Genomic DNA, 16,125 nt, shown 5'->3' with positions numbered 1-16,125 from the left:
CTAACAAAACCCCTTTCATTTCACCCAGAATAAACTTCAGTCGTTCCTATGGTTAAGGCCCTACACTTAATCTGACCTTTCATGATCTCCCTAACCTTATCTTGTACCACTGTTTCGAGTTCATTCTGCTCCAACTTCACTGGCTTCCTTTCAGAGTTTGTAGACTCTTAACTCTGGACCTTTGCACATGCACTTCCTTTTACTGGGAACTCTCTTCTTCCACATGCTGGCATAAATATCTTCATTATTTCATTTGAATCTCTGTTCCAACATCATCTTCTTAGGGAGGCCTTCCTGGTCCAAGCTGTCTACAACAAGTACAGTAGTACTTTAGTATCTGTGGGGTTTGGTTCTAGGACTTCCTGAGGATATCCTATGGAATGCAGGGTATGCACATCTTCCTGTATATTTAAAATCATCTCTATATTACTTATAATAGCTAACAAAATGTAAATGCTATGTAAATAATTACTACACCATCTTGTTAGGAAATAATGAAAAGAAAGTCTGCGCATGTTCAGTACACATATAGTTATCTTTTTTCCCGAAATATTTTTGATTCAAAGTTGGTCTAATCCATGATGGTAGAATCCACAGATACAGAGGGCTGACATAATACCCTTCTTCCCATCACTTCTGTCAATGTCCTTACCACTGTGCATTGTCTGCACTTACTACTTAGTTGGCTGACATGTTTTTTTTTGTGTGTGTGTAACTGTTATTAATTGTTCTTTACTGTTATCTGTCTCTCCTCACTAGAATATAAGTTTTATGAGGTCAGAGATTTTGCTTTGCTTTGCTTTTTTTCATACTATATTCCTAGTGCCTGATATGTATAGGTGTTCAATAAATACTTTTTTTTTTTTTTTTCTCTTGAGACAGAGTCTCGCTCTGTCACCCAGGCTGGAGTGCAATGGCGCGATCTTGGCTCACTGCGACCTCCACCTCCCAGGTTCAATTGATTCTCCTGCCTCAGCCTCCCAAGCAGCTGGGACTACAGGCACCTGCCACCATGACCGGCTAATTTTTGTATTTTTAGTAGAGATGGGGTTTTACCATGTTGGCCAGGCTGGTCTCAAACTCCTGACCTCAGGTGATCCACCCACCTTCGCCTCCCAAAGTGCTGGGATTATAGGCGTGAGCCACCACACCAAGCCTCAATAAATACCTTGTGAATATATGCCTTCCACTGGCCATTAATAGTAGTTAAAAAAAAACAAAAAACAAAACTCACTAATTGGAAATAAATGGAAAGAAGGCTAGCTGATTCTTCTAAATGGTAGAATATTTACTTGCAAATTCATGAATTTTTAATCAATAATTGGCAAAATCTGTTTCAAGTAAAAAATACATCTTTGCCAACTTAAATGAATGAAACTCATTACTAATTGCTATATTGATTTTGTATATGCAAATGTGCTTTTAAAGGTCCTGACAAACTTTCTCCTAAATTGATTTACCGGGTCTCCTACAATTTGTCTGTACCTGTAGTTTGATTAGTAAGCCTTTTGCTGATATTGTTGAAGTCATTCTCAAAGCACCTAAAATGTAAACTTCAGCTCATTTAATGTCAAACATTCTGAAATTCTAAGTTTAGAAAATCCAGAATACATAAAGTTTTACAGTATGTCTATTTCTTGGATGTTTAAAAATATAATAGCATATATATTTTAAATGCAAATATTTATTACTTGGCACCATTAATGTATTTATAATTTTCAAAATCAGTAATAAAATTAAAATTCAAAGTAAGAGAAAGGACTAATAACATTTCTCTCCAGCATACGTGTGTGTGTATGTGTGTGTGTGTGTGTGTGTGTGTGTGTGTGTGTGTAGGGGTCGGTGTGCAGGTTTTTAATTTTATGAGTCATATTGAAATTTCTCTGAGACTAGGAACTATGTTACTTAGGCTAGTAACTTATATAGTGGATACCAACACATTTTAAAAATTCATTCAACAAAATTTGTTGAGCACCTACTCTGTGCCCAAAACTAGGATACGAGATGATGATACAAATCTATTAATAAATAAAATAAATATGATAATTTATTAAATACAAATGAATAATGATCACAGATTGTCTTGCTAAATTCTATGTAAAATACATATTTCTGCATTATATTTAGCATATAATTCCATAAATTATAGTTTAATCCTAATGGAAAAAAATAAATTTATTCCTGAATACATTTGATATACAAATTTTTTATACTCCTTGAAAAATAGCTTTTCTAAATGGGTAAAACTGCCTTCTGAAAGAAACAAGGCTCAACAAAATTTCAAGAGCAATCAAAAAAATAAGCAATAAAACTTCCTTTTAGTTTGAACCTCAAATTAGATCTATGTAGAGCAGCATATTTCATAGAACCTCTATGGAAGCAGGGTAGAACTAGACAATGTGAGAAGGAAATGTCACAGGAATTAGCTTTAAGATAATAAATCAAAGTCTCATGTGCATTCACGGCCCTATCAGGATTGACTGTCTACTTTGCAGGTTCCTCAGCATTGTGTTCCACTAACTTAAGTGAGGATACGGCAGACATACTGCTGTCTACCATTAGCTACTCAGAAAAAAAGTGAATGCCTCAGAAGAGGCATAATCAGAAGTTATTTATTTATTTTTATTTTTTTTGAGACGGAGTCTCACTCTGTCACCCAAGCTGGAGTGCAGTGGCATGATCGCGGCTCACTGCAACCTCTGCCTCCTGGGTTCAAGCAATTCTTCTGCCTCAGCCTCCTGAGTAGCTGGGACTACAGGCACACACCACCACACCTGGTTAATTTTTGTATTTTTAGTAGAGATGGGGTTTTAGCATATTGGCCAGGCTGGTCTCGAACTCCTGACCTCGTGATCCATCTGCCTCAGCCTCTCAAAGTGCTGGGATTACAGGAGTGAGCCACTGCACCCTGCCATAATCAGAAGTTATTATTCAACCGTAATATCCAAATGCTAACACATTCATCCAAGAATCAAAGGAAAGTTCAAAATTTTGAAAGCCCGTTATTTTCAAAACAGAATATAACATACAATATTTTATTTTATTTTTAAAAATAAAGCATCTGATAGAGCACTTAATAGTAAACTAAAATGTACTTAGTTTACTATGATTTGCACCAATGGAAGTAAGCTCTGCGGAGCACTTAAATGCACAGATGACTCCAAATCCACAATATTTTCTTTTTTGCCCACATATTTATCTTCATAACTGGTTTTGGTATATCTAATAGTTCTTCTTCTCCAATAGAAAGAGGAAGTAGCACCTTACACCTACATGTTTGCAGAGATAATATATATCTAATGATCATATAATAAGACTTTTAAATCCTTGAATGAAGGAACGAAATCTTTGAATCCTTTTTTCCTCCCTACGTTTTATGCATCATGTAGCATAGGACCTAGTACAGGTGTTCAAAACACAGGTTTTGAACACAGGTGTTGAAAACACAAGTGGTCAAAGAATATTCATTTACAGATAATTAAGATTTGATGCTCATGTATTAAAAGAAGTAAGATTATTTTTAGTCTTCTGGTAGTTCTCTTATATTACAGTAAAACAATAATTCTAGGTTTTGCTAAGGATTGTACTTTTTGAACTAATATATTACTTTTGCAAATTAATTTGGTAATATTAGCTATTCTAACAAACACATCTCCACATTTTAATGGAGTAACAAAATAAATGGGTAAAGCCTAATGCATATTTTCTTAGTAAGTGGGCAACATTCCTCTGTGTGGTAATTAAGGTACTCTCCTCTTTGTCTCTGGGGTTCTGCCTGCCCTGGGTCTTAGAAGTCTCTGCATTCAGCTAAGGATGGGAGTCCATAGACTAGAAAATGTATAACCGCTGCTTAACTGCCTTGGCCTGAGAGGGACCAACCACCTCAGTCCACAGTCTGTTGATCAGAACTAGTCACATGGACCTACTCGGTCAGGCTAGAAATGGGATCCCTCACTGGGCAGACACTTCCCAGAGTGAATTATACTAAGGAAGGGAAAATACATTTTTTTGGTAGACAAAAAGTTGTCTTTTTTCAAGTTTTTGCCCGCTACGATTTCTTGATAAGCAGGACATTGTCAAAGTCAGCATCTGGGAACTGAACTAATCCCTTCAAAATGTAAGTTCCAAATATAAGGTATTCTCATGCAAGCGGTAATATAATTATGGACTGCTAGGGCAGTCTAACATGGGGGTTCCCAACTCCTGGGCCACAGAACAGTACCAGTCTGTGGCCTATCAGGAACTGGACTGTACAGCAGGAGATCTGCAGCGGAGTGAGCAAACATTACTTCCTGAGCTCTAACTCCTGTCAGATCAGCAGTGGCATTAGATTCTCATAGCAGTGCAAACCTTACTGTGAACCGTGCATGCAAGGGATCTAGGTTGCACACTGCTTATGAGAATTTAATGCCTGATGATCTGAGGTGGAACAGTTTTATCCTGAAACCACCCCCCACTACCATCCATGGAAAAATTGTCTTCCACGAAACCAGTCCCTGTTGCCAAAAAGGTTGGGGACCTCTGGACAGGACAGAAAAAGAATGGCAGTAGGATAGGGTAGGACATCTGAAACAGTATCTGAATAAAAAAGATGATCTGGCTGTCTAGTTTAAGAGGCCAGGTGTATGAACACAAGTGGTTGCTAGTTAATATGCTGCTGTTCTATTTCCCTTAGAGCGGGATCCAATTTTGTTTGAGGTGTCAGTGTTGCAGCAGTTACGGAATCATACACAGGTATTAAAAGTTCCTGTTGATAATGTGTTGGGAAGTGATTATGAGTCATAACTTTTTTTTCCCCATACATACCTTAGCTAGGAGGTGTCCTAGACTTGTAGCGGACTAAAGGGTGTGCCTGAAAGGTGTGCCTTTATTTCCTATCTGTATCGTGTAATTTTATATGGTGCTGACATTTTAAGCCTTCTGATCTTGGTTCAAAGATGTTTATCCTATACCCAGTAAAAAGTTACTCAAAATAACGGGGAAACTTCATTTTTTTTCTCATATGTAGGAGAGAATGTCTTGGCCTTGGAAATGAGCATCCCTGGACATGGTTTCCTGGTCTTTCTGAAGCAGGCCCTCTTCACCCACAGGTCTTGGCATCACTCCCTCACTGTGTGCCATCTGGCCAGGGACCAGCTTCCCAAATCTGCCTTAGCAACTAGCTCTGCCTGTGCTCAGGAGGCTGTTTTAAACAACCCCTTCCTGAGGAGATTACAGTGACCTCTCAGAGCTCATAATTTTATGTTCTCTGAAAATTCTAGGCTTTATTGAGGGCAAGAACAATTTTCAAATACACTTCCACCCCACCTAATTACCCACCACAGTGTCTGGCATATAAATAAAAGGAGTACAGAAAATATATTTATTGAATGAATTGTCTAATTACCACCCAGTATCCTGGGGTTGGAAATTGGGCAGCAGAATGTCAGTGCCAGTGGCAGGCTCCCAACCCTGGTGGGACACACCCTGCGTCTGCTCCTTTTGCTAGGCCTCCACAGAGGTATCTAGTGTGTTTCTACACAGTGCAGTCCACATCAAAGCCATGCTGCAGTACAGTCTCTTACTCAAAATTAATTTTCAAGTTTGAGCTTTAATCTAATCCTTGTCTCCAAAACACTTCTGGCTTCATCTCCCAGCTCCCTAAACTTTTTTTGTTTTCGTTTTCTGTGTGTGTGTGTGGTATCTTAAATCTTTTATTGGACCCGTGGTCCAACTGAAGAAACAGGAAAAACCTGATACTGAAGGACTTTGGAAATAAAACAGGAAAGACGAAGGGTGAGAAATTTATTCAGATTTCTTCATAATTCCCCCCAAAACCTCCAACCACGTCGCCAGTCCTTGGGTGCTGAGGTTGGTCGGGGAGAGGGGCTGTGTGGAGGTGACCTTCTGGTAGACGGAGACCCGCTTTTCAGACTCTGTGGCACAGCAGGCGGGCCAGGAAGGAACATTTGGGCAACTATCACTCTTAGCCCTGCCGCGCCTGACTTTCTCTCCTCTAGTTTCTTTTCGACCGGAGGGACAAGTGTGGGGATCCGCTTTGGACTCCAAGGCCCTGACCGCACTGGCAGCACCAAGCGGGTGTAGAATGACTCGAAGGAGCAGGGAAGGAAGATGGGTGTCAACTGTCCCGGCCAGTGGCTGCGTGTGTGTGTGTGTGTTTGTGTGTGTGAACAGGGAAAAGGCCACCCTTTCCCGTGTTTCTCCCGTCTCCTCGGTTCTTGGAGATCCGCAGGGCTGCCCCAGGTAACTCCGAGTTGCCCTGGGCCGCTGGGGCTTGATCCGCATCCTCCTCCGCTAGCCCGCTCCCGCGTTTCACAGCGCCCCGCGGCTCGGTGTGCACGCCTGGGTGGGACACAGTAACAGCCCCTACGCCGCCAACGCAAAAGCAAAAACAACCGTACACCCCATCGCAGTCGCAGCTTTTCTCCGCAAGGTAAGTTGTTTATTCGTCGCCGTTTTGGCGAACCTCCCTGGACAGCTGCAGCAGCGACGGCAGCTGCGCCGCGGGCGCCGAGCTCCCAGCCTCTTCCTTCCTCCGCCCTCTCAGGGCTGCCTCTTACCCCCACCCTCTTCCCTCCTATCCCCGCCTTTTCTCTTCTTGCCCTCTCGTGGGCCACGCAAACACCCGGAGACACCCTCTGCACTTGGCTACTCACACTGCGGCTTAACCCAGCCGACAAGGCACGCTTGCCAAAGAGGCGCGGGTGTGCGTGTGCGGGGTCCGCGTTCGGACGCCAAAGGAGGGTGGCGTGGTAGAGCCCTTCTCCTCCCGGCCGCGACCCCTTGCCCACTCTCTTTTCCTAATCTCGGCCTGCCAGCAAAAGTGACACCTGAGCAGGGACTGGGCGGTGGAGGCTGCAGGCCCGCTGGTCCGGCAGCTGGGAGAAAACAGAGCAAGGGGCGGGGACAACGAGGAGGAGCGGGAGGCGGGACGAGCGGGGAGGCCGCCACCTGCCACTGAGTGATGTGCACTCTAGCCAATGAACGCGCGGGACTCCGACGTCGGGGCGGGAGGTCGGGGGCGGGCTCAGTGGGAAGGAGGAGATTGCCGGCGCGCAAGAGGCGGGGGCCGGGAGGAGGAAGGGGAGGAGGCGGAGGCGGGCGCGGTGTCGGCGGCGGCGGCGGAGGGGGGTAGGCTGTGCCGGGGACTGTGTCTGCCGAGCTCCGCGACTGTGCCTGTGTGAGTGGAGGAGCGGCGCGGGGAGGCAGAGGCGAGCGCGGGCGATCGCGGCGGCGGGACGTCTCCAGCGTCCGCGGCACCAACAGCTGCGCTTGGTGTGGAGAAGCAGCGGTAGCAGCAGCAGCGGCAGCAGCAGCAGCAGCGCCAGCAACAGCGGCAGCGGCAGCAGCAGTAGCAGCAGCAGCGGCAGCAACAGCGGCGGCCGCCTCTCCGCCGCCGGGGACGCCAAGGTGCGGCTGGTGGCACTGACATCGGCGGCCCTGCCTCTCCTCCCTCGCCCCCGGCCTTCCCCATGTGATCGGTCTTAATCCCGACCGTGTGTGCGCGCGTGGGGCTCCATTCCGCGGTGCCGGGTCTCCGTGCCGGGGTGGGTGCTCGTGTGTGCGCTTCTCCTCCCCATCCCCCTTCCCCCAAGAATAAAAGAAGAACTGGGAGGCGTGCTTAGAAAATAAATAAATAACCACCACACACGCGCAGCCCAGAGCGAGTCGGCGGGGCTGGCGGCAGCGGCGGAGGAGGAGTGAAGGCGGCGGCGGCGGAGGAGGGACGCGCGGCGAAGGCAGCAACTTTAAAGCCAGCTCAGAGCCTAGACCTCCAGCCGAGCGGTTTGCAGCGCGGCGGCGGCGTTGAGTGTCTGGCCCGCCGGTCCGGTCGGGGTGTGCAGTCGGACGGACGAGCAGCGCGTCGCTGTCCTCCGGCGGCTGGAGATGTCCGAGCCTAAGGCAATTGATCCCAAGTTGTCGACGACCGACAGGGTGGTGAAAGGTAAGCTGAGCGCCGCGGTGGCCTGGGTGCACCGTGTGCCGCAGGCGCTTGGGCAGCTCGCCTCGCCTCGCCTCCCCTCCCCCGCCCCAGGTTCTCCTCTACCCGCTCCAGCCGCGGACCTTCTAGGATATTGTGCAACCCGCGAACCCCCCGCCCCCGCGGCGCCCTTCCCCCACGCGTCCCACCCAGCCTCACTTGGGGCATTTTTATTGACGGGGGCGTCAGTTGGCAAATGGATGAGCCGCGGGGAGGCGGCGGCGGGGGTGGCGGTGGCGGGAGGGGGCGCCCGGGGGGTGGTTGCTGGTAGGGTGTAGCTGCTGTGACAGAAATAGGAAGTGGGTGGCTGCTCGCAGGCTTGCATGGGATCGGGTTTATGGTTTTCTTCTGCAGAGGGAGGGGTGATTTATGGCTTTTAAAAAATTAATATGGCATTTTTATGTGGCCGTGGCTTTCCACCGACTGCCTCGCTCCGGCAGGGTTCTCTTGGCGCTCCATTGCAGCAGTTATCTCCGCGCCCCCCTCCCCCTCCCCCTGGAAGGGCCTGCACAGGACTCGCGAGAGAGCGGGAGAGCGTGGGGGGAGCCCGGCGCTTCCTTCCGCGCGGGGCGGGGGCGGGGGCGGCCGCTGGCTAGAGGGTGCCCGCGGGGGGCGCGGGAGGCGGGGAACGACCCGAGAGCACCAGCCGTTGCCGCCCCGGGATTTCCCCCGCACGCCCCGGGGAGAGACACGAAAACCACTTCTCTAGCCTCCTTTGCCATCCCTGGCAGGCCCCCGCCGACCTGTCATTGCTCTTGAAGGGTTCTCCACTGGTGCACACCTCCCAAGTGATAACCTAATTCCGTCTGCTTCCTCCACGCCCTGGCATCCTTTTTGTAACGGGCTGTTTGATTCCTATTACTGCCTCCTCTTCCCCGCCTCTGGGATGATAAACTCCTGGCGAGGATGGTACTGAGGTTGCTGGCAAGGAGAAACTGGGATGTGCGGAGTGAGGAAGGGGACAGGCTGTGGTGGTTCTCTCTATCGCACGGGGATCCACTGGCCTCCTTGTATTCCTAAGTGTAGTCGGGGAGGAACCATCCTATGAATCCTGGAAGGATGAGGCAACAGAGCAGACCCACCTGGATTAAGTAGTATCTCTCATTCCTGGGGTTCAGGACACCAAGCAAAGCAAGGATGGGCATGAGCTGTGTGCGGAGCGGGCCTCTGAAATTGGAAACAGCTCTGGCTGGTGTAATGTGTGTATGTGTGGTGTGTAGAACAGAGATGGTATCTAATGTGGCCAGAGCATGCAGCTAGAGTGCAAGACAGTCAAGTCGTTCGGACCATGAGCACTTAAAAGTGAAGTAACCCAGCAGCCCAAAGACCATGATACCCAAGTCCCTCTGGGGTTTCAGAAATGATTCTTTCTCCTTAGAGGTTTACTAAATTTCTAAAGTAATTTTTCTGTGTGAGTGGCGGTGGTGATGGGGGAAATTGTGTTCCCTTTTTTTCAGAAAGAACAAAATATCTTTTGGTTATACTGGAATCATTCCTGCTTCAGCTTCTGTGCAGGATTCATACACCCATGAAAATAATGAGGAAATAGCTCTGCAAAAATGATTTGAAATAGGGCTGCAGAGAGATGCACAGCTATTTTATTTTTCTTGCAGGCGTGGATTTTCATGGAAACAGTCCATTCAGATTTATTTGAGAGAGCTGTGTTTTGCATGAAAGGCTTCTGTTGACATTTTCAAAAATTGAGACTTTTTGCTGGAATATTAGAGAATGACAACTATCTCCTTAATGTGTGAAGTTTAGATGTAGCTCTAATCTAGGTTAAGATCAAAACAATGTAAAACTTACAATTCAAATGATACTAGTGAATGTATTGGCAATTAAAAAAAACACTTGTGCACACATAAGGTCACATTCCCTGTTTTAAATCACAGGATGTGGATTCTTAATGTAAATGTAAAGTCAGGTGAACATGTAAAAATAAGTGTTTATACTTTCTGGCTTAGTGTCTCTACCATTTAGAATGGAAGAGCAAATGGAAGAGCCCACTCAACCATTCCAAGTCTACTTTGCCTTGGTTTTTTTCAATACTGTATCATTATAAATGGCTTTTCATTTTAGATACATCCTCCCATAATTTCAAAAATTTTTACATACTATGCGGATAATAGACTCAAAATAGGAAAAGTTAATTTTGCATTTGTTTTGATAGAGATCCTGGTGTGAGATGTGAAATGTGAAATTTTGTTTAGAGAAGTTTTGTTGATGAATCCTGATTTTAAGGCGGATACCCTGTTGTTGTTTATCCTGTGTTTTCTTGTAGACTTTATATTATTGGCATGAAAGGCATTATCCAAGGTTGGATTCAACATTTTGTCATACATAAGATTTTTATGATTAGTTATTTGAGATAATCTATTTTGATTATTAGCCTTCTGTGAAATATTTCCTCTTGAATATGTATACACATATTGAATGAATGGAAAGTATGGGTATACTGAATGTGAAACATACTAACAAGTGATTTAATTTCCAAAAATTAGATAATACGGAGTTTAGAAACCATGATTTACTTGAAATTTTGTTAGAACTTCATCTCAATGGCTATTTAACTCATTCTTTAATACAGAAAATAAGTTATCCTTGAGGAAGTATTTGTGCCCCTTAAATTTTCTCTTTTTTACAAAGTATATGTAGTATTATTTACTATATATGCATACAGAAATAAATATTCAGATTGTTATTACCATGGCATGCCGTGGCATTTGCTTACAGTTATCATTGTTAGTGTCATCTGGCTTTTGTTGTATAATAAACGGCTATTTACAAATAAAGATGTGCTTGTAGTTTGTAGTACTATGATGATACTGTTTTCTTAATTGTACTTTTAGAATGCAGCTTTAGAGAGGTAGGTTGAGTTTGTCTCACCTATGTTATTTTTGAGGTTTATAGAATCTGCTAGCATGTATTCAGAGACCCTGATCAGTTCTTAAATGAAAGAGAATGATGAAAAATGAAAGAGAATGATGAAAGAGAATGAAAGAGAATGATGGCAGTGGAGATGAAAAATATTCATTTAGATTATCCCAGGAGAAAAAGTTACTTCAGTTAGCAAAACTAGTGCTGTTTCATTTTGAGTCGTCTCGGATTAAAACAATGGAAAGTAGAAAAATTCAATGAAAACATCTTGCTAATGATATTTGCCGGAAATCAAAATAATTTGATCTATTTATTGTTTTACATTATGTTTTAAAAGATACATACAGCAAACCGACGGCAATAAATAGAAGAATAACTGTCTTCCTCCCCCCAACCCCCGTCCTGATTTTTCTCTTGGTGGTACTCTACAGGTCTTGGCCCAAACTTTGGCTTTTCTTCATTTCTCTCTGTTCCTGCCTAGAATGTATTGTCTGGCCCTAGCATTCCCTATTGGTCATAGAACTTTGCTATGTGATAGTTAAAAATACTTAGAGGAAATTAAACCCTATGTGATAATGAGTGTTTGCCTTTGTTAAATCTCTTAACGTTCCTTCCCTCTGTTCCCATCCTCAAGTTATTTTGTGATGGGACTTTTACGTTAACTCAAACTGTAATGGTAGAAATTTTGGAAACTATGGGAGGCTGTTGAGAATAAATTTCTGAGAAGAGTTTTGTGGAATCTCTCAGAAACTATAGGTAGTACGTTGTTGTGCTTTGTGTAAGGTTGCTTTTGGCTCTAGAGAATGAGCTGTTTTCCAGGTGTTTTGACAGCTTACGTACTTCATGTAGACAGAGTATACATAGGAGAATTCTGAAAAGATACTAAAATCCTATATAGAAGCAAGAAGATGCTGATTAAGTATTATTAAGTAAATAAGGATTCCAGTCACTAGTATTTCTAGCTGGGTGAGACTGATAATACTACTTAAAAAGAAAACAAATATGCCACATTGGTAATAACTGTGGTGTTTAGACCTTGATGCAACAGAGTAGTAAATAATGTCATTTATTTGTGGTGTTCTAAGAAGAGCTTGTGAATTTATTTTGCTGACATTTTGTTACCATCAGTTGAGTTTCATGTATCTGGTTTTCAATTTGAGTATGATGAAACTTTATTAATTCAGTATCATGAATTTAAATTTATCATGAAAAAACACCAGTGTTTGTTGGCTAAAGTTTACATCAGCATTGGATGTGAAGAAAGGGGTCCAGTAATCAAAAAGTATAAACAACGTAGTTCCAGCATTGTTAATATGCCAAGAGAACAAATTCTTTTCAATACTCAGTGAACAGTGTGCAAATCATCCTGCTCGTTACAAGTTAGGTTGGTCTATTTATTAACATTTCCTTTCGGGACTATTATAAAGTGAATATAACACAAGTACATTGTTGTAAATACTTTCAGTAAATTTAATGATTAATGTAACAATTGAGACTGGGATTCAGGGGAATTCTGGTGATTCTAAAATACCATCAATTAGAATAATCAACATTTTGAAGATAATAGGTTTTTTGGGAAGTGTGGAACAGAACCCTTACTTTAAATGGACAGTGTATCTTAAGACATCCAGTTAAAATAGGAAAAAATTAACATCTAGAATCTAATTAATGAGGTTTACTCTAAGATTTGTTTAAAAATATGCCTTTTAAAATCTGTCTCTGTTTTATTTGTAATTTTAGAGAGATGAAATATGATTTTGAGATACCATTCATTTATAATTTTTGTAATTGGCCTCTCATGCTTTTCCTTATCTTTTTTTGTGTCAGCTATGTGTAAATTTGAAACTAATTATGACACCAAATAAAGAATCCATTTAGGGTGACCTCATTGGAAAACAGCATTTTTGCAGAGATACTCACTCTCCTTTTAGCAATGGAGATGTGATGGTTAAATTACCATTTTGAATACTTCCAGAACTGTGAAGAATGGTGGTGATTCATGATACAGAATTTTGACAATTACTAAAAATCATTTTGTCAATTTTTTTTCAGCAACTTTCTGATGTAGCAGTCTCTTGATATATAAGAGGGATATGGTGAGACCTTGAACTTCAACTTTCTGTAATTCCACTGGTATATGTTATAACTTCACAGGCTAACTTTCCCTATACATAAAAGGGGATTAATTGTATCCACTGCCAACTTGTGAGGACCAGAGGATAATCAAAGGGGATATGGGGGGTGGGTGGTTACACTTTATCCACTGCCTCGTAATGGCGATTCAGTCACTGCTAACACAGAATTAGAAATGACAACGTGTTATGTATTTTTTGGTCACCTGAGAATAATCAGAACCATTAGTATTGAAAGCCATGAGTGCCTTGGGTCAAGAGTAGCTTATGATGAATTTTATTTTTATAGTTAAAGAAGTGGAGACAGAATACATAGAATGGTTACAGGTAAGTGTAAACAAATTATTTTCTTTATTAAAGAGGCTTTTCTCACTTAAAAATATTTTTAAAAATTGCCACTGGCCAGGTGTGGTGGCTCACACCTATAATCCCAGCACTTTGGGAGGCTGAGGTAGAAGTTTGGACAACATAGTAAGACCATAGCTCTTAAAAAAAAAAAAAAAAAAGAAAAGAAAAAAAGCAAATGGCTACTTTTGGTATATTTAAGGTCTCTTCCCATTTCGTTCCCCATTTTGTTTTACTAAATAATTAGCTATGTAAAATAGTTTGATTGGGAGAGGAAGCTTTTTGTATTTCTGTATTTAGCAGACATAAAATTTTGGTAATAAATATTATGATCTAGTTTGACCTTGGCCTGAGGTTCACTAAAGAAATACTGTTAAACATTGCTTTCTGTTCAGGTAAATATACACACAGAAATAGAATAGCATACTCTCCTGCAAAGGAATGTCATTTACTTTCATTTTGAAGGATGTTGTCTTAAGCCTGTTTGTCTGAACTCCAGATAATGACCCACACTGATGCTCTGGTTTGACAAACAAAATCCTCAGATTTGATGATTTTGTTAATTTCTAGAGCAGGATCAGGTAAAAATATCAGGCAGTGATTCTGAGGTGTTGCATTCCTATTTTTAAAGCAGTCATTAGGTGGGACTCGTGTGCAATGAAATAGGATTTTAGTTTGTAAATTCAGTCTTTAGTACTCTTGACATTTTCAGCATTCTAAAATCATTTTATTTTACAATAATTCCATCTTTTATATGAATCCATCAATTATATTTCATTTGATAAGTCAAATAACAATATTGTATTCCTCCATGGTTAGGGGTTCTGAATAATGGCTTAAATCAGATGGGTTATCAACTTTATGACCTAGCCCAGTTGCTGGTATCTCAAATCCGTTTTAACAAATATGCACTCGGATAGTGGAAGCTTTAGATATTAAAAAAGTAAAAGCCCTCACTGAGGAAGTGGCAATAAATTATTAAAATGCTATGTTTTTGGAATTCAAGTAGATTCTTTTTGAGACTATCATAGAGAGGAATAGAACTTTGTTTTCCTTCTTTTTGTTTTCCTTATCCATGCTTTTGGATAGTCACAGCAAAATATACTGTGACTCTATTTTAAAAAATGGTCTGCCTGTCTGTGAACTTCTGTCTCTTGCAACTGGAAGTTTTGTGTGTGTCTTTCTGCAAAAGAGGAAAACAAGTAGATATCAATGATTTATAAAAGCTACCTCAAGATTATGACATACTACTTTACAATGTTTGTCAATTTCAGGTACTTTCGACAACTGAAACCAGAAGAATGGTGGTTGATGTTCAAAGACAGAGTTTTATTTATATGGAGCTAAATTTAAAAAATTTTCATCAGCTCTAAGATTCTTAGACTTAAGGAGAGTCTTTCTTTGGTGATTTTATTGTTCCAGTTTTCCTTTCTTTTGGGAAGAATTAGTAGTAGTTTTTATTTAAAATGTCCAGTTGTTTCTATGTAATAGCAAAATGTTTTGGAAATTCTAGTCTGTCAGTGTCTAAACTATGTGTCTTGGTTGCTGCATATACTTGGAAGTTGCATAAAATTGTAATATTTGTATTTAAAGTTTTAGTTTGAAAAAAATGGCCATTGTCTTATTGGTCCCTAGCTCAATGCCTTGCTCATTATGTGCTGAATAAATTCTTATTGAATGATACGGGCATTGCAAAATTCTCATGTGCCTTCTGAAGCCTTTGTTTTTATTTTGAGTGTATTATTTTAAGTTCCAGTTGTAAATGGTTCTGTATGGTGACTGGCGAATTGGAGTGCTTCTTTCTCCAGCCCAATCGGGGCATGGAGTATGAGAAGGAGGCATTAATAAGGTTACACAATTAGAATGAGAGCTGTTTTGTTTGGTCACTTAAACTTACTTTATCCCTGCTGAATATAAAAGGCTAAGTTCTATTCAATTTAGTTTATTTGCTTGAACCTGATACCTGTCTTTCAGTTTTTATTGTATTCCCCCTTAGGCTGATGAATTTCTGACAAGTGAGAAAAAATACGTTAATCAATGAGTGTTTGATTTATTGGGTGATTTGTGTATTTTAATTATTGTCTAGACATGGACTTGAAGATAAAATGACCTGGTAAATTTCATGAAAAAGAAAACAAATTGGAAAAAACCTGTTTCCCTGTTTACATCTCAATATATAATTTCCTATAATGCTTTTGTAATGCAGCCTTCTCCAACCGGACCTCATTCCCTTCTCTGGCCCCCAAAACGTCATTGGGTGCCTTCCAGTGGAAAGATACACAGGCTATGAAAAGTTAAGAAAAAGGTAGCACTAACGCTGTTGACTCCTTAGATTCTTACAAGTGGGCTTTGAGCCATCTGTTGACATTTGTTTTTAAAACATCTTGTAAGTTATGCCATTTTATCAAGTTAAATTAAAAGCAGGATATATTCTTAAAAGGGTGGAACCTGAATCAGGAATTCAAGTTTATTTTATTTTTTGTTTGCTTTTTACAAAGGAACTACATTTTAAAAAAAGATAAATCTGGCATTGTTGGTTCATTATATTTAATGCTATTAAAGTTACACACATTCCTGTTTTGTGTGGGCCTGATTATTGGGATAACAAACGTTCTCCTGATCATTCAGTTCTCTTCTTTCGAGCTTCAGTTCAGAAGTTGCATCCTCTGGGACCTCCATCTCCTGACACCTTCACTTAGAATAAGGGAATTGAGCCTCTTCCTTCTCACAGAGAACACCTTGATAAAAGCATGTTGCTGTGATGACTTGTTTCCTTGTCTACCTCTCCTC

At 41.8% G+C, this 16,125-nt stretch overlaps 1 protein-coding gene across 2 annotated transcripts in view; it reads left to right on the top strand.

Annotated features, from left to right (window-relative positions):
* The first annotated feature begins 7,134 nt into the window (after positions 1–7,134).
* PPP3CA (protein phosphatase 3 catalytic subunit alpha) overlaps positions 7,135–16,125 on the top strand; it is a 337,690-nt gene continuing 328,699 nt past the window's right edge. Inside the window, exon 1 of one of the 2 annotated variants that reach the window (XM_030915107.1) lies at positions 7,135–7,945. In XM_030915107.1, coding sequence (XP_030770967.1) covers positions 7,888–7,945 — 58 coding nt within the window. In that variant the 5' untranslated portion in view covers positions 7,135–7,887. The remainder of the gene's footprint in view (positions 7,946–16,125) is intronic. The other variant, XM_030915109.1, reaches the window with a different exon arrangement.

The sequence above is a fragment of the Rhinopithecus roxellana genome, chromosome 2 (genome assembly GCF_007565055.1).
Source record: "Rhinopithecus roxellana isolate Shanxi Qingling chromosome 2, ASM756505v1, whole genome shotgun sequence".
Lineage (NCBI taxonomy): Eukaryota > Metazoa > Chordata > Mammalia > Primates > Cercopithecidae > Rhinopithecus > Rhinopithecus roxellana.
This window is presented reverse-complemented; position numbering and strand designations above follow the sequence as displayed.